At 35.5% G+C, this 19,572-nt stretch overlaps 1 protein-coding gene across 7 annotated transcripts in view; it reads right to left on the reverse strand.

Annotated features, from left to right (window-relative positions):
- LOC106871441 (transient receptor potential-gamma protein) overlaps nucleotides 1-18,499 on the reverse strand; it is a 51,479-nt gene extending 32,980 nt beyond the window's left edge. For 2 of the 7 annotated variants that reach the window (XM_089361347.1, XM_089361344.1), the window contains exons 1-3: nucleotides 5,556-5,818; nucleotides 1,401-1,805; nucleotides 490-1,005 (exon numbers count right to left, since the gene is read on the reverse strand). In XM_089361347.1, the coding sequence (XP_089217473.1) occupies nucleotides 490-1,005; nucleotides 1,401-1,721 (837 nt within the window). In that variant the 5' untranslated portion in view covers nucleotides 1,722-1,805; nucleotides 5,556-5,818. Of the gene's footprint in view, nucleotides 1-489; nucleotides 1,006-1,400; nucleotides 1,809-5,555; nucleotides 5,819-17,843 lie in introns of those variants that run through there. The other 5 variants (XM_089361346.1, XM_014917909.3, XM_089361348.1 and 2 more) reach the window with 4 other exon arrangements.
- Nucleotides 18,500-19,572: the final 1,073 nt, after the last annotated feature.

The raw sequence follows: 19,572 nt of genomic DNA on the forward strand, positions 1-19,572 counted from the left end.
TGCAAGTGGCTGAGCACTCCACAGACCCGTGTACCCTTAACGTAGTTCTCAGGGAGATTCAATGTGACACAGAGTGTGACAAGGCCGGCCCTTTGAAATACAGGTACTATTCATTTTTGCCAGCAGAGTGGACTGGAGCAATATAAAATAAAGTGTCTTGCTCAAGAACACAATGTGTAACTTGGTCCAGGATTTGAAACCACAATCTTACAATCATAAGTGCAACACCCTAACCACTAAGCCATGCACCCTTAGAAACAGATGTAGATGTGTAAAACATTTATATGTAGATGTATAAAATATATTTTTAGTTATATAAAATATATGAACAAAGTATGAAAGGAAAGTGCCAATATGGCTGATACAGAAAAATATTCCAGGAAAATTATTCTGAAAAATTACATGTTTGATTATATGTTTAATTACATGTTTGATTACATGTTTGATAAAAACAATGTTGATGAAATAATGTAAGAAAATCAGCTTTACCCTTTTTTGTTTGTATTTTATGGCAAGTTTCAATCGATTTAATTTCTTGTTTTCTTTACTTTGATCATCATCAGGTGATCGTGAATCATGATTCAAAATGACCTCGAGCTCTTTTGAGCCTCGAATTTCATCCAATAGATCAACAGAAAACTGTTGACAGATTTTACCGAGTTCCTGATATTCAGTTTTAAATTCATTTTCGAGTTCACTGAGATTCCGAAGTTCCCAGCTTAACTCAAAGGCTGTAAGAATAGGATCTTTACTTGACAAAGCAATAAGGGAAGGACTTGCTAACGCTCGATATGCATTGATTCTGGCTCGTGAATGGCCTAAAACATCATCAGTACTTCCTTTGAGACAATCATCACAATGACAGGTGAGATCATGCGGTCGAGGTATCCTGTAACCACGATCAAGCAACATTTTAATGATTTCGTAGTTATCAATATGACCTGCTAATATAATTGGTGTGATGTCCATAGTAAAGGTATTTGATTCAAATTCAGTTTGAAGATACTGAAATAGAAAATAAGAAATCAATTTGCATTTGGAAGAATTTCGAGTTTCTGTAAAAAAAATTTTTATTAATATTTCATAAATTAAAATTAATATTTTTAAAGATGTTTTCTGAAAGAATATGAACTTTAAGGGGACCCCCCCACACGCACATACACACACACACATTTACATGAATATGTGGAGTGAAGGAAAAAAGATAGGTAGATAGATATTTATATAGGTATATATATATATATATATATATATATATATATATATATATATATATATATATACCTATATATTTATAGTTCAAATTTACAGAAAACAAAAGACAAAGACAAGTGTAGTAGCAACAAGCAGGTGTATTAGTTTGATGCTCAACAACTCCATAACAATGTCTCAATACTCACATCTTCTCCATATTTCTGCAGTTGATGAGTTAAAATCATTTCCACTGCTTCCACGTACTCTTCTCGGATGGCGTACAGCAGGGCATCCTCCAACTCCACGTCTGCAACAAGTAAAGCTTCAACCAGTTCACCATTTTCATTCTCAATAGCAATAACCAGGGCTGACCGCCCAAGGGAATCTTTGCAACTCTTATTTATATGGCGTTCTGTTGCTTCACTGAGAGCAAGTTTGGCACCGGCAACATCTCCCTTTTCCACGGCACTCAAGAACATTCGCTCTTCATTGTTCAGTTCTTTTTGTTTCTTTGGTCTCAAATCCATTTTGTTTTATTCTGTCCAAATTCTTTGATTCACGTAATCTTTAGGTTCAGCAGTGAGTCCATTGGACATAACAAATATAAATTTCTGCTGGAAGAAATACAAAAGAAAAGAAAATATTATAAATGAGAAAAATTTTTATAAACATATATTGAAGCGTTGAGTTTGTATTTTAGAAGTGAAAGAAATCTCAAATGCAGGAGAATAGCTTTGGAAACATCGTGAATAAAGATTGTAGATTCATATTGATTGAAAACACAAATAAGAAACTGTATTAATAATTAGACATTTAAGTTTTCATTATTAATCAATTAATATCATATTAATAAATGAAATAATATATTCCTTTGTACCATGGCTGCAAGACCTGAAGTTATAGGGGGAGGGGGGGACTAGTTGATTATATTGACCCCAGTATTTCAGTGGTACTTATTTCATTGACCCCAAAAGGATGAAGAGCAAAGTCAACCTTGGTGGAATTTGAACTTAGGATGTCAAGATGGATGAAATGCCACTTAGCCTTATGTCCAGCATTATAATGAGTCTGCCAGCTTGCTTACTTTATAAATGAGATAATATACTCGAAAATGAAATAGCATTGACTAATTAGAGAATCTTATATTAATTTATTAAGTTATATTGAACTGTATTGATTTCCTCCCATGGTTCTCCACCCAACACGCAGCTGCCTGTCACCATCTTTCTTCCTCTTATTCCGCTGCTTTCCCCATTATACTCATTCTCATATTGTCTTTACTTTCATCCTCTCATGCATTACTTTCTTTCTCTCTTCCGATCATCCTCTTGATCTTGTTTACTCTGAGTGAAAAGAGAAGATGTATAGAGGAAAGACTCCTTCACCTTGCAGAGGACATGATAACCTGTTTGGTGCTGGGGCCATAATGAAAATGTTGGTGCATTCTGTAGAGTATTTGGGGTCAGAAGAGGCATCCAGTCTCAGAGGCCTTACTAAAATGGAGAGCAAAAGCAAGATGGAGTCCTCTGACCTGTCCAGGAGAATGTTTGTTGAGGAAAGGAACTAAGGTAGTGATGACTCATCAAACCCATACTGGTATAGTTGGTGGACATAAAATGATGATGATGATGATGATGGTGGTGATGATGACACTGACAATGATGATGATGATGATGATTGTGGTGGTAGTGGTGATGGGGATGATAATGACAATGATGATGATGATGATGCTTATATATATGGGAAGTCCTTTATTGCCAACACTCTTATCTCATGTTACATAAAAGTTAACCTTTGGTTTTTGTTAGAATAAATTTTAGATTTCATTTCGTTGGTCTCAGAAGACTTTTTGACATTTGTTGAAACGATCAACTTCAACTGTATTGATCTCAGAGGATCTGAAAGGACTTTCTACTGGCCATAGTTCCTTAACAGGTTCTGGGCCTTCACAGGTCATGGCCAAAGTCATGACCAGCAAAGGTCAAGGCTTCCAGTAGATGTCCGTTCTCTAATTAAAACTAATAAAATATTTCTAATGCTGCTGACAACTAGAATTTGCTAACATGACGCACTTGTTTGTATTATTGTATCTCAAACAGTTGGCTATGAGACACACACACACACACAAACACATGCACACATACTTTTATGTGTGTCTGTTTTTCATATTCACACATGTATACACACACACACACACACACACACACACACACACACACACACACACACACACACACATAATTATGAATCCTTATAACAAGTATTTATCCTTGTAAATCTTTCAAACTGTCACACGTAAAACAATAATTACACACACACACACAAGTCAGTGTTACATTGTCTTTGGTAATTATTTTCTAAGCCCTTCAAAATAGTTTTTGTTTTAGTTTTTTAATCTTAGGGGTGGCTGGGAGGTCAAAACTGTTGTCTGTCTCCATGGAGGAGAGGGAGGGGGAGAGGATGAAGGACCCTGGTCAAAATGCATGCAAACAGAATGAACCCTGTAAATGGTATCCAAGGGTTAGGGGTGGTTTTAAACCCTATGAAACTGATTAAATCTGCCACCTGTCAATATGGACATGCCATCCAATAAGTTTCCATGCAGACCTTGAGCTCCACCCAATGTTACAAGACACCTACCCCAAGATACCAAGGTACCCTGCAATGACATTGAACCCTAACCCTGCTCTGTTGCTTCAGTTGCTGGCCATTCATGGTTAAGAACTCTGACAAAATGCCACAACTTGATGGGGAGGGAGCATGTGATTAAATTGACACCAGTTTATCACTGGTACTTATTTTATTGATCTCAGAAGAAACAAAAACCAAGTTGGCTTCAGTTGGATTTGAACTCATCACAGTATTTATATCATAAACATCAATGTAATCGTTTTTACAATCAGCATTGACACCAGTTACTGTTCAATCAAAATACAGTTTTTTTCTTATGGATGTCTTGGTTATTCTTTTGATAGTAAAACCTTTGTCAATTAAAAAGCTAATTTAAAGAATTGTTTTTCTAAATTATATTTTTGTTTAAAATTCTTCTAGTTTACTGAAGAAAAAATGGTTTAAATAGATAGTTCCATTGGCAGGAATAACTTCTAAATGAAAAGCAGTGTTAACTGAGTGTAATTAGAGATGGGAGTAGAAGTGTTACATTTTAAGAATCAACAGAGCATTGGTATTTTTGGTCAAGCACAGAATGTTTTGAGTTCAAAATCAACTTTGCTTTTTGTCCTTTTAGGGTTGATAAAATAAAGGTCAATAATTTTGAAGCAAGGTGTAAGTGACTGACCACCCACTTCAAAACTGCTGCTGGCCTGGTGCCTAAATAATTAGTGCAGAAGAGTGTATTCGTGGGTAAATAAATGATAGGACACTTTAGGAGAGAAGATTTGGTGAGAGTGAGAGAGAATGAAAGGAACAGAGAGAGAGAGAGAGAGAGAGAGAGAGAGAGAGAGAGAGAGAATGAAAGGAACAGAGAGAGAGAGAGAGAGAGAGAGAGAATGAAAGGAACAGAGAGAGAGAGAGAGAGAATGAAAGGAACAGAGAGAGAGAGAGAGTGATGAGGATTTTATAACAGAACACAAAACCAATTCAACTCCCTAAATTGCAGCTATAAAAACCCTACAAAAGAGACTAAAGGCTTAATTGATGTAATCTTAATTAAATTAATGAACAGAAATTAAGGAAGCAACATAAAATGGTCTACCACACAAGGAAAAAGTTTGTAAAGGGGACAGTGTACCATTCCATGGAAAACACTTGTATTCATTGGTTGGTTAGAGATTTGTTTTGGGGTTTGAAAAAACAGAATGTCTTTGGTGCAGGCATTAATTCTGGAATTTGAAAATCTTATCTATTTCTTTCTAAATTCTATTTATTCCACCAAAGAATTTTGGGTTTTGGATTAACTGAACATTATAGTATTAACCCTTTTCTTACCATTTAAAAAAAAATAAATTGCTTTTGTTTCAATTAAATTTGAAAATTATGAAGAATTTAGTAAAATAACTGTCACTCTTGACATAAACTTAACATGCTATTTTGAAGAAAGGTCATAATTCAGATTCCTTTTAAAACAGGAAGTTTGCAGCATAGAACCAGGAATGTTTTAGGATTGGGTTGGTATTAAAATGTTGAAAGAAATAGAATGGAATTTGTTGATGTTAACAAGTTTACTCCCTCTTACGTAATTGTCCCAACAGAGGAATATTGTGATTTAGACAACTATTAATAATAAGGTTCTAATACAACTCTAATATCAATACAATAATATATATATATATATATATATATATATATATATATATATATATACACACAGAGAAAGAGAGAGAGAGAGAACATTTACTTACAGAAGTCCACAGTTAATCAGTGTTGTTACTGCTATATGTATTAAGTACCAGAAATGATGTAGACACAATCATAAAAATAAAAGCAAGATTTATGAAATGAATAATTGACAAATGTCTTTTTAGTTCCAATGTGAAAGAATAACGAGTAAGAGTGGCTAACAAGAGACAGTTTTCAGTTGTGCATCATGTTGCCAAACAGTTGACAGCTATGGAGTCAATGAGCTGACAACCAGAACTACCCAGACAAATTCAAATGTTGCTCTGATGCTGGCTCTTGGTTTTTTTCTTTTTCTTTTTTCCTTTCACGTGTGAGAGATAATCATATTGAATAGGATTACAATTGATAATTTATTAGAAATGTAACACATCATGTGTCAGAACTAATCAGATCCCCCCCCCCCTCCTTCGTGCAAGCCACCTCTATCTTGATAATCTGCTTTAGTGTGAGGCAATGCTTACTGAGAGAGAGAGAGAGAGAGAGAGAGAGAGAAATAGAGAGTGAGTGAGAGAGAGAGTGAGAGAAATAGAGAGTGAGAGAGAAATAGAGAGAGAGAGTGAGAGAGTGTCAAGATCACATTATTGCGAGGAAAAGGTTCAACCTAAAATCAAAATATTACTTTGTTTGCAATAATCTGGCAAGTTTACACACGTACACACCCTGATGCACACGCATGCATGCAGACAGACACACCCAAACAGACACACACGTGCACACACACACACACACATACATACATATGAAGAAATATAAAGATATTTGCATATACACACATTTTTGCAGATATATATATATTGTACATACATACCTATTTGTAAATATATATATATATATATACATACATATATATACACATACTCACACATGCATATGTATATATGTATATCTATATAAATATATCTGTTTGTTTAGTGGTGTAATGAACAGAGAGTTGATGTCACTGAACAGCAATCAATTACTTTAAAACAACAGAGACTGGTGATGTTGTCCCACACCCATTTTTACTGGTTAAACATCAATCTTGTGATTGATGATGGATATGATTAATAAAAGAATTAGCAAAATAGTGTTTCTTTGCATAAAAAGATTCATATAAATAATTTACTACTCATTATTTAATAATTATGGTTTATAATTTCACTCACATCTGAGAAAAATTTAAAAATTCAATATAAAAAAACCTTTAAAAACAAACAAAAAAACTATTTAATATAAATATAATTCCTAATAATTAATTATCATTTTTATTTCCTTTAAAATTATATGTTTTTTAATCTTGAATTAATTTCAGTATCATTGAAACTTGTTTTATATTTTATTGAGATATAGATTTGATGTGTAGCACTTAAATTATCAAACATTTGACAGACATAAAATCATATCTAATATCATATCATACATGCATGTATCTGTGTTTGTGTGTCTATCTATCTATCTGACTGTCTATCTATCTATCTATCTATCTATCTATCTATCTATCTATCTAATGTTATAATGAAAACCACAAGTCTTGTTAAATACAGCTATCTAGGGTCTGACTTTGGAGAAGATTTTCCATTTGACATGGTGCAGCCTCCTGGCTTCCCAGACCCCAGTCGAACCGTCCAGCCCATGCCAGCATGGAAAATAGACATTAAACGATGATGATAATGATTGTAATTGATCCTTTCATCTTTAAGCCTCCAGATTAAAGCTGAAAGGGTCTTTGAATGTCATAGTGCCTTAAATTCGAAAGATGGTTGTTTTATCTGGATTTAAATTTTCCTTCCATGTCTGGCAACAGGACTCTGCACCATGCCGCAGAAGCAGGAGAACCCAGCCATGGCTGTCAGACAATTTCTGCGACCATATCACCCCTAACAACTGGCCACCTAACTCCTCAGACTGCAACCCCCTTGATTATTATGTGTGGGGCACAGTTGAGTAAGTGACCAACAAAACTCCTTGTAACACCAAAGATGAACTGAGTGCAAGAATTATGGCAGCATTGACCAACTTAAACAAGAAGACTGTCCTGAAGAGTTGCAGGAGATTCCAAAGTCGTTTGAAGGCCGGACTTCGAATGGAATGAGAGCAAAGTGAAGGAGACAAGGAGGACTATGCAGAGGATGGAGAGATGAGAGAGGGAGGATTATGAGGGATTAAGAGATAGGTGCAGCTAGGTGGGGGAGGGGGGGTAGGATGCCAGGTGAGGTAGGGGCAGCAAAAAGTTCTTGTTTGATGGAGGTTGAGCTGGGTTTAGGCAGCGACAAAAACAATTTCCTTGTTTCCTCAAAGAGTCAAAGACAAAACTAACATGGTGTAATTTGGTACATTTTCATATTCTCTGTTGGGACTTCTTCAAAAACAATTTGGTGCCAGACTAGAGGAATAAGATATTGTAAATTGTTGTGTCTTCCTATAATTTGGCAACAGATGTTGTATTCTGGCAGATTCTTCACAGAAATAATATCCTTCCAGTTCTTGCAATAATACTTTATTTCAATGTTTTAACAGTAATTATAAGTACAACTTGGTAAACTGACTTTCCAAAATATTGTTACATGTTCTTCAGAGATTCCCAGAGCAATAAACTTGATTTTGGTTGTTAAGTAACCATAAAAACAATTCATTCAGCTCAGGAATGGAACTGGATCTCCTTTAATGTTCAGTGTTATCTTATTAACAGCATAAACTAACGTCAGAATCTCTATGTGTTTGTCTGACTTGCTAGAAATAACAGCAGCCAAATCTCTCTCAAGTCTTACACTAACCATTTTAAATAAGACAGACAGAAGTTTTTGTCAGAGAATCTTTCTCCAAAAAGAGCTACCTTCCCCATGGCTTTGTCAAAAATAACAAGTGACTCACTGACCCTTGGGAAATCTATTTAACCCAAAGATGGAAGCCTAACAGGTATTACCATTCCAGGAGAGAATGGACCTGGCAGTAATGGTAATTAAGGGGTGACACCAAACTCCTCACAACTCCAGAATGCCCAGACTGGAGCCTCACCACTGGATGCAGTTTAACGTCATTCCCAGAAAATGCCTACCTAAAATTGTTGATGAAAAATAAAGATTAAAATAAATGAGAAAAAAAAACCAACGAATTTAACTAACAACCCAATACGATATATTCTGTCAAAAACAGATTCTTTAAATTTCATCCCCTTTCTTCATTTTTTTATTTGTCATTCATAGACCTTTTATTTTTTATTTTTTATTTATCTTTCTTCTCCAATTGTCAGATTTTCCGTTTCACTTTCTTCATCAGTATTACTTGCTTTTTCTGATATTTCTTCTAAAGATGGAATACTGGCAGAATCACAAACACCAACTCACTACGTAGGAATTGAATCCAAAGCACTGTGTTCAGACATGAAAATAAATGTGAATAGGAAACAGGATTTTTTGACATGGGATTGATGGCGTCAGCAAACTGCTAACCAACCATTCAGGCTTTCTAGTGGAAGCATAAAGAATTGTTTTTATGAGTAGCTGAGCTGACTAGCAAAGACACAACATAGCCAGCAGATGAGTAACATGTTGGAGTTCCAGTTGTAAACAACATACTGGAATGGTGTTAAAGATTTTATCTTTGGCACCTTATCTTTAACAGATGATGGATAAATATAAATCATTTGTCCGATAACTGACCAGTGGTTGTGTCACAGCTAAAGTCAACTTGCTGTGACACAACTTAAACCATTGAACTTCAGATACAAAATTCAGTGTCTTTAAGAATTGACTTTCATTTGTCACACACACACACACAGTCACATGTCTCTCATGGAGACACAAATTGATTTGCTTGGTGCAAATATCTTTTTTTAAATCGATAATTGCAATGGTATAAATTTTTTGCTAATGATAAAATAAATATTTTTGTATTTGGACTTCACACAAATTTTTGCTCTGTCAACTAACAGAGCATTCCTTCATTACACTTTCTTCCTCACATATTTGGGGCCCATACATGTACATATACATATATACTCATATGCATATATATACATATTCATATATATATATATAATATATATATATATATATATGTATACACACACACACACACCAATATTTCTTTCCATCTTCCTGTTCTGAAGTCTTTGTTTTTCGTCTCCTAAAAAGCAACAATACTGTCATACGAAACATCAGCTTAGGATTAAGTTATCGATTTCAGATTAATATATAGACTCCTCCTGTTTTATATCTATTTCTTTTTTCGTTTTTTGCCTAATCCTTCAGCAACCAGAGAACTATAATTATTCCAGAGGAAGCCAGCACTACTGTTGCTGTGGTCCATCACCGCCATAAGAGAGAAAAGCTTAGCAAACACCAGTTCCACAAATATAGAGATTTGCAATCAAAGTGTTTGTTAAGTAGACTGCTGCCGTGTCTGGTAATGGTCTTCATTGAATCTACTGGAAGTCAATGATATTGGGTTTGGGTGGGGGGCTTAGCCTTGCAGCTGATTGGCTGAATGTCTGTTCAGTAAAATTGATTATTGATAAAAAGATTAAACTAGTTAAAAAGATATTTACTATTTGTTAATATTGAGCAATTAATTAGCAACCAATTATTTAGCAATTAAATAAAAGGGAAAGCAAATGGGAGTGAGCAGCTCCTTGTAGATAACAGGTTTTCATAACTAATCATACACACACACACACGTGTGTGTGTGTGTGTGTGTGTGTGTGTGTGTGTGTGTGTGTGTGTGTAGTTGAACTGAAATCCAGCATCTGTCTATATTCTGAATTTCTCAACAATGTCGATGTTTTTGTCAGTCAACCACACATCTTTCATCGAAAGAAATTGTAAGGAACTAATTGTTCTCATACATCTCCCATACTATAATGCATGTGTTTAATTGGCAAAAAGACAAAGATGACCATCCCCAAGTATAACAATACTTGTTTCAACACACGTTTTCACATCAAGAATCTTGCAAAACAAACACATAATCTTTTAGTTTTTACATCAATAACATACTTTTTATGTGGAAATCTACTGAAAAACACCAATAAATGATATTTTTCCTGCCCATTGGATAAACATCATTAATTACTTCTTATTCAAGGTTAATTAAATTAATAACTGCTGAGGTGAGTGGAAAAAAAAAAACACAAACCTTGTGCTAAGTTTATTGCAGGTTTATTTATTTTGAGGAGTTAAAACTGGTTTTAGTTAAGTTCTTAGAGACAATGAATTTGTAATTCTTACATATATCCTCTTCTTCCTCCTCGTCTCCATCACCATCATCATCATCATCATCATCATTTTGCCACCCTTTTCTATGCTGGCAACAGTTGGACAACCCTTTTTACACTCCAAGTCTGGCCAGCCTGGACATAGAACCAGTAGAATATTTGGGATGGGTTCAGGGGCTGTTTTAAATGCTAAAAGGTTAATATTTGAAGGTTTTTATAACATTTAAAAAAAAATTTTTTTACAATTTTGTTTTTATGTATATGGGAGCCCTAATTGTGGAGGGAACGTGTGGAAGGGGCAGATCCAGGAAAACATGGGACGAAGTGGTAAGAAAGGATCTTCAGATGTTGGGCCTCACAGAGAAGATGACAAGGGATCGAGACTTCTGGCGGGTCAGGGAAGTCACATCAAGCTAAGTAAATACATGGTTGCCCTTGCATACAGGTATCCCTCTTCAGCTGAGCGTTCCTAATCCTGTGGACTTGTGGGTCACCCATGCTGGTGCTGCATAAAAGCACCCAGTTCACTTTGTAAAGTGGTTGGTGTTAGCAGAGGCATCCAGCTGTGATGTTCCCATTCCTTTCAGTCCCTGAGGACAACTCACAAAGGTTACTGGTGCAACCATTCCACCTTTAATGAAGCCACAAATGTTTTTCCATAGAGCACAAAGAGTTTTGAGTGAAATCCTGAACTGGCATCGTGTTTGGCAGAAGAGAGTTTGTAGTTTTGTCTGATTTAGTTTCACTGTAGTGGGTCGGGGGGGGGGGGGGAAGAAAACAGTCTCAATTACATGTTGATAGTTTTTATATACAAACCATTTAATCAGGAGAGATATACTGCAGGAAAAAAAGAACAAAACAAAACTACAGTAAAATAATAAAGAAATAATACTATAGAAAAATAAAATAAATGGAACAAGATAGGCACTGGCCAGGAAGTAGTGAATAGAAAGTTGTGTGTGTGTGTGTGATATTTAAATGTGGATCTCTAAATCATTTCATTCACGTTTGTTGTTTGTGAAATCATGTTTCGTATTTAAGGCTGGGTTAATCTAACAAAGACGTCATTTGAAGGTTAGAACGGATGGCATTTGAAATGTTGACATACAAACACGGAAGATGTTGATGGTAATCTGGCCGAATATATCAACATGTAACACATCAGAAATATCAGGCTGTCGACGAGTTTGTTGTTTCTCTTCCAAGAATTATAGAAAATGGAATGGAATGGAAGATCAATTTTTTATGTTGTTGTTGATAAACATATCAAGATTAAATCTGTTGGAGGAAAATATATCATGAAATATTATTCTAAAGAACTTTTTCAACTGATCCAAAGTTGGGTTTGATTAGAAATACATTAACAGCGCGAGAAAACCTCTATGCAATCAACCATTATTCAAATAATAACAGCTATATCTCATACTACTGACTTAAAAAAAGGACATAGAGTTTTTGGTGGGGATGGTCATGGTTGGAATTTCTTTGATCATAGTCAGCATTGACCTGAGATTAAATGACAACAATAACAACAATAACATGGGTTTCGAACACAAACGAATTACTTTTTTCTGTTTCTTTTGCTTTCTTTTTTAATGAGATTCACTTTAAATAAAGTTTCTCCGCATGTGTGTGTCTGTGTGTGTGTGTGTGTGTGCATGTCCCTGTATTGCAGTTAAATAATGTGGCTCAGATATCTTTTCAAAACCAATATGATGTGTGTTTGAGGCAGCGAGGAGGCAGAGTCGTTAGCCCAGGGGGAAAAATACTTAACAGCATTTCTTCTGTCTTGATGTGCTTTGGGTATGTGCTGTGGTTTGCTGTAATGCTCTTATGGTTACTGTATTGAAAGTGTTTTGCGTAGGATGTGTGCAGTGCCCAGTAGTGCAATTTTCTGTATGTTATATATATTTGTAAGTCCTGGTGCTTTTGTTGATTTCTTTGTTCCTTTTTCATTGACAAATTGATAAATTTGATATCTGATGATAACAAGCAAAGAGAAACTTTGAAGTCACTTTCAACCTTTTCCTTGTTAAAATTCATGTCATTATTCTGTTTTCTTTCAAGATTTCTGGCCAATAGAGAAAGAGCTGGTTTCTAACCTAGATTCAAGGCTCCTTCATTGCAATTTCAGCATCAACAACAGAGTATTTTTGTTTGTATGTATGTATAGGATGGTCATGCTATAATGTTTCCTGTTGCTGTTTTATTAAAACCCAGCTGGGTGAAAAGTGTTGAAAAGTTACTGCTGCGACTTGAAACTGTTCTCATTGTTCCCAAGAACAACAAACGTATTGAGTTCCATAGTTTATTGTTCCAGAAATTTCCTTATTGAAATTTCGCCTCCTAAACAAAAAGAAGAAAGCTAATGTTTGTTAACTATAAATAAACACCGTCTGGGTTAATAATACTAATAACGATGGTGATGATGATGATGATGATGATGATATGAATGTCTAGTTTGTTTGATATCATCTATAATGGTTAATTGAATTTATTAAAGAGGGAAGTGTTTTATCTCTGCTCTAAACTAAATGGTAATATGTTGGTTGAACAAGTTGGAAATCTATTCATATTGTGTCTCATTACAACACTTAAGATAAACTGTGTGTGTGTCTACATAAACATACATACTTGTTTATCTTAATGGCCTACCAATGTATACAGTGAGTTTCTTTGCCCTAGGTGCTGGGAAGGTACTTGGCAAGAAATGGAAACAAAATTGAAAGAAGAGGATAATGACAATATTAATAATCACAATAATAATAATCCTTTCTGTTATAGGCACAAGGCCTGAAATTTTGGGGGAGGGGACAAGACAATTACATCAACCCCAGTATTTCACTGGTACTTAATTTATTGACCCCAGAAGGATGAAAAGCAAAGTTTCTCGGTGGAATTTGAACTCAGAACATAGCAACAGATGAAATACTGCTAAACATTTCACCTAGCATGCTAATGATGCTGTCAGCTTGCTGCCTTCATCATCATCATCATCATCATCATCATCATCATTTAACATCTGTTGTCCATGCTGGCATGGGTTGGACGGTTTGACTAGGGCTGGTAAGCTGGAAGGCTACACCAGACTTCAGTCTGATTTAGCATGGTTTTCTATGGACCTTCCTAATGCCAACCACTCTGAGAGTGTAATAGGTGCTTTTATGTGCCACTGGCATGGGTGCCATTTGCATGACACCAATATCTGCTACAACTGCACTTTTGCTTGGCTTGATGGGTCTTCTTCTCAAGCACAACATAATGCCAAAGGTTTCGCAGGTCCAACACTCAAACGGTGCACTTAAGCTACTGGCATGGATGCCAGTTATGTGGCACCAGCATCAGCAATGACCATGATTTCACTTGGCTTGACGGGTCTTCTTCTCAAGCACAGCATATTACCAAAGGTCTCGGTCACTAGTCCTTACCTTTATGAGGTTCAAAGTGCAAAGATCATGCTTCAGCACCTTGTCCTATGTCTTCTTGGGTCTACCACAGATTCCCTCCACAGTTAGAGATCGGCTCCTCTTTACACAGCTATCCTCATCCATACACATCACATGATCATTCCAGCACAGTCTCTCTTGCACACCACATCTGGTGCCTCTAGTGCCTAACTTTTCTCTCAAGATGCTTACACTCTGTCAAACATGCACACTGACATTGCACATCCAGCGAAGCATACTGGCTTCATTTCTTTCAAGCTTACACTTGCCCTCAGCTGTCACAGTCTATGTTTCACTGCCATGCAACATAGTTGTTTGAACACAGGCATCATACAAGCTGCCTTTCACTCTGAGGGAGAGGCACTATGTTGCCAGCATATATATATATATGTATGTATGTGTGTGCACATGTGTGTGTGTGTCTTTGTGATTGTGTTTATCCTCCATCACCACTTGACAACCAGTGTTGGTTTGTTTACATCCCTGCAACATAGCAGTTTGGCAAAAAGACCATATAGTTGTAAAGTGAACTTCTTAACCACACAACCAGGATCTCTTATACATTTGAAGAGGAAACAATATTTATGAGAATTTATCAAGATGCTTTCACCATTTTAGTTGAAATAGATGAAATCAGGTCTTTAAAGATCAGAGTTTACTCTTGTACTCCAAGATAACTTTATCCATAACCATTTCACTAGCTGTTACATAAACTGGACCCTAAACCCATAATATTCCCATGACAGACGCCATACAGCATGTTGGTAGTGTTCTTGAACTTTTTCACACAATTAACTCCACATCTTCCCTAATTGTCGTACAAAACCATATTTATAAACCGTTTCTTGTTTATTTTTTCTGCAGAGAGACAGACACCTTTTGTTGTCGGGAGAAGAATCTTTCCCTTCCCAAATAACCAATTCCTATTTATATAATACTTTCTCTCAGAATAATACTGTCTTTTTGTTAGTTATGGCTTGTGTTTAAAACAGACTTTCCTTCAGTTAACCTATTTATATTTTTATGGAATGATTAGTTATTAAAAGTTACTTATTAACATCTCCATTTTTCTGAGTTTGATTCCAGGCAGTGACCTGAAGGAATATATTCACAGACACGACAGAATAGGGACCTATATACACTGGAAGCTATGCCAACACTATGGAATAACAACAGAAAAAAGATGGTATAAACACACGCCAGAAAAGGTCACAGAAAACGAGAAAGCAACCATACTCTAGGATATGCCAATACACACAGATAGAGAAATTAAGGCAAATAGACCAGATATAGTTGTCAAAGATCATGGAGAAAAAAAATGCTTTCTAATTGATGTATCAATACCAGCAGATGACAACGTCTCTCTAAAAGAAATGGAAAAACTTTCAAAATACAAAGACCTGGAAATAGAGGTAACTCGAATGTGGAATCTAAAAACAGAAACAATTCCTATTATAGTAGGTGACTTAGGTATAATAAAAAAATATTCAGACAAATACATAACAAAAACACCAGGACTTACAAATATATATAACATACAGAAAATTGCACTACTGGGCACAGCACACATCCTACGCAAAACACTTTCAATACAGTAACCATAAGAGCACCACAGCAAACCACAGCACATACCCAAGGCGCACAGAGCTGCGCTCGGTAGTGAAGTGAAAGCACGTTATAAAAATAAAACTACTGAATAATAATAATAATAATAATAATAATAATAATAATAATAATAACAACAACATTGAAAAATACCTTAGGAATGAGAACCCAGGTTCGAAATTTCCCCCCCAAGGCACCTGATGAAGGCTGGAGGGTATATCAGCTGAAACGTTGAACAACAAACAAGATGAGGACAAATATATACACACACACACACACACACATATATATATATATATGTATTATATATTATAAATAGCTGTGGCTGTGTGGTAAGAAGCTTGCTTCCCAACCACATGGTTCCAGGTTCAGTTCAATTGTGTGGTACCTTGAACAAGTACCTACTACTATAGCCTTGGGCTGACCAAAATCTTGTCAGTGGATTTGGTAGATGGAAACTGAAAGAAGCCTGTCATATATATATATATATATATATGTATGTATGTGTGTGTGTGTGTGTGTGTGTGTGTGTGTGTGTGTGTGTGAGAGTCACGATCAGCAAAATGTGAAAATGGTAGACTCTATAAATATTTTACCTTATAAAATATATAAAAGATATATGAATTGTGTGAATTTTTCTTCATTTGGTATATTTTTTAACTATGTATCATCATCATCATCATCATCATCATCATCATTCAATGTCCGCTTTCCATGCTGTCATGAGTTGGACAGTTTGACTGGAATCGGTAAGCCAAAGAGCTGCACCAGGATCCAGTTTGACTTTGGCTTGGTTTCTACGGCTAGATGTCCTTCCTGTTGTGCCAACCACTCTGAGAGTGTAGTGGGTGCCTTTTATGCATCACCAGAATGGGTGCTGTTACATGGCGCCAGCACCAGCCATGACTAGGATTTCATTTGACTTGAGGAGTTTCTCAAGCACAGCAAATCGCTAAAGGTCATGATTACTTGTCGTCACCTCCATGAGGCCCCACATTCATAAATCATGCTCCACCACTTTGTCCCATGTCTTCCTGGTATATATATATATATATCATCATTATCCTCATTGTTTAATGTTTATTTTCCATGCACACGTGCATCAGAGGGAAGTTGTGTTGAAGTGGATTTTCTACAGCTGGATGCCCTTCCTGTCACCAACCCTTACCAGTTTCCAAGTCAGGTCATCTTCACCTCTGGACCAGGCATGTTTTCACAGAATATTGAAAAAGAAGGACACAACTTGCATGCTGGTGACACTCGTTTACAGCTATCATCTGATCTGAAGCCACAGAAGCAGTGACACCCCCTCCACCCACACACACGCACACAAACACACAGACACATGCACACACACAAAGACAAACACATACACACATAAACACACACACATACACACACATACACACAGATAGACACACACACACAAACACACACGCACAAACACACCTATATATACATATATATATTTATATGACAGTCATACAGCCACACATGTACCTGAATATAAATTACATACTGATATATATATATATATATATATATATATATATATATATATATATATATGTGTATATATGTGTGTGTGTGTAATACATATACACACATATTCATATATATATATATATATATATATATATATTTATTTATTTATATGTGTGTGTGTATGTATATAGATAAATACATGTTTTTCTATGTATCTACTTATATATGAGTGAATGGGCAAATAAAAAAAAGAGGCACTCAACACATTTAATCAGGAGTTGCATACATTATTAATTATTGAAACTGTTTTTTTTTTAACGATATATAAATGACATCATATGATAACAATACTGATTAATTATACAATTTTGAAGATTACATTTACTTTAAATCACTCTCACAAAATCAAAATAATTTTTTGAGGGACTCTGAAATAATTTATCAGAAAATTTCCTGCAAAAATAAAACTGATTCCTAATATCTATAATTCCTACTTCCTCTGTTTTACCCAAAATATAATTAGCAAACTTTTTAATCACTAAAAACAAAAGTTGTTTACAAACCTTTCATTTTTAATGCCATAATTCAGTATAAAACCACTTATGGTAAAATCCAGAAAATGAATTTAGAAACTTTATCAAAAATCATAATTCCTTCAGATATTTTCCCTGATAGAACAATAAACCTGGATTTTAAAATGAAATTTAATTCCAACATGTTTCAAATGATATTCATCCCTCAATATTGGTTTGTCTCTAAAATATAGAAACATGGTCCTCAGCCTTATCAAAGCGCTCGCTCTAAAAATGTCGCATTCTTGCAGTGAAATTTTCAAAGTCATTCAACATAATGGATGGAAAGTTGTAAAACTTGGTTCAGGCAGTGGTTATATCACATAACATCATCATCATCGTCGTCATTAATTTATTATGAATTTATGCAGTTTAACAGTAGTTGAAAGGTGTTTATAAAATACCAACATTTAAAAGGTATACAATCATAAATGTGTGTGTGTGTGTGAGTATATATGTATATACATACACACGTGTATATATATATAAATATATATATACATATATATATAAATATATATATACACGCGTCTGGTGTTTGTTATCTATTTTGCTTCAAATATATTTTGAATAAGTATCAGCTTTGAAGAGAATACCATAAGCTGTAAAGAATTGAAGGAAAGCAGTCAGCTGTGTGTTGTCCCTCTGCAAGAATCTACCCAGCGCCAAACCTGATTCTACCTCAGCCAAAAAGATGCATGCGTCATGGGAGTATCTTTGCACACACACACACACACACACACACACACACACACACATCTACACACACACGTACACACACCAGTAGGTAAGAGGGGAAGAATCGGTATCATCAGCTGCCGGAACAGACAGACATTCTCTGCCATTCTCACAAATATTTTTATCAAATTTTTCAAACTAATTACAAACAAATACAAATTGTTTTCTCTGGAAATGCAACTTTAGAAATCTTTTTTTATAAATTCAACATAAAAAAAAAATTCTTTTTATCTCATTCTTCATCTTCTGGCTTTTTTTCTTTATTATTTTTTCTCACTTCTTTTCCTCCTCTCTCACTTTCTCTCCCTCTCAGACACACATGCATACACAAACAAATGCACACACATTCATAAAATAATAATTGTTATTGGCCAGAAGTTGGCTGATTATTTCAAATGGTTCTTCATTTTATTAACCCTGGAGAGATGCAAAGGGAAGTTGACTTCAGCAGGATTTGAACTCCCAGTGTAATGCACTGGAATAATTACTGCAAGACTCTAACCATGTCTGCAAGTTCTTCTCTAAAACTTCTACAGATTCTGCATTCAGAACAAACTTACCAATATACAAGCATTGTCAAAGGTCATGGCTTGGAAGGCTGCAATAAACAAGAGCCTGACAGCTCCCTATTTGTACATTAAATCTTTTATTGAATTCCTTGCTGTCCCTCAACCTGCAGACTTCACCTTTGCCCATGAGCCCCACCTCCTTTGCCTTCACAACAGTCCGTAATGATACTGCAGCTGACACTTTCCTCAATCATATAACCGCTTATTAAAGTAAACAGGCTGCACACTGGCCTCGACAGTTTATGTGTCTCACTGACCCCCCCCCCCCCCCCCAATGGACTTGCTGCTTTCTCCAACTCCACATACTTAATTGCTTGGGCTTCCATACTGGCCTCTCTCTAGAAACTCTGCCAAATCAGATTGGAGCCTGGTGTAGCCTTCTGGTTTCACCAGTCCTCAATCAAATTGTCCAA

Source organism: Octopus bimaculoides, chromosome 13, assembly GCF_046866305.1.
Source record: "Octopus bimaculoides isolate indiv1 chromosome 13, ASM4686630v1, whole genome shotgun sequence".
Classification (NCBI taxonomy): domain Eukaryota; kingdom Metazoa; phylum Mollusca; class Cephalopoda; order Octopoda; family Octopodidae; genus Octopus; species Octopus bimaculoides.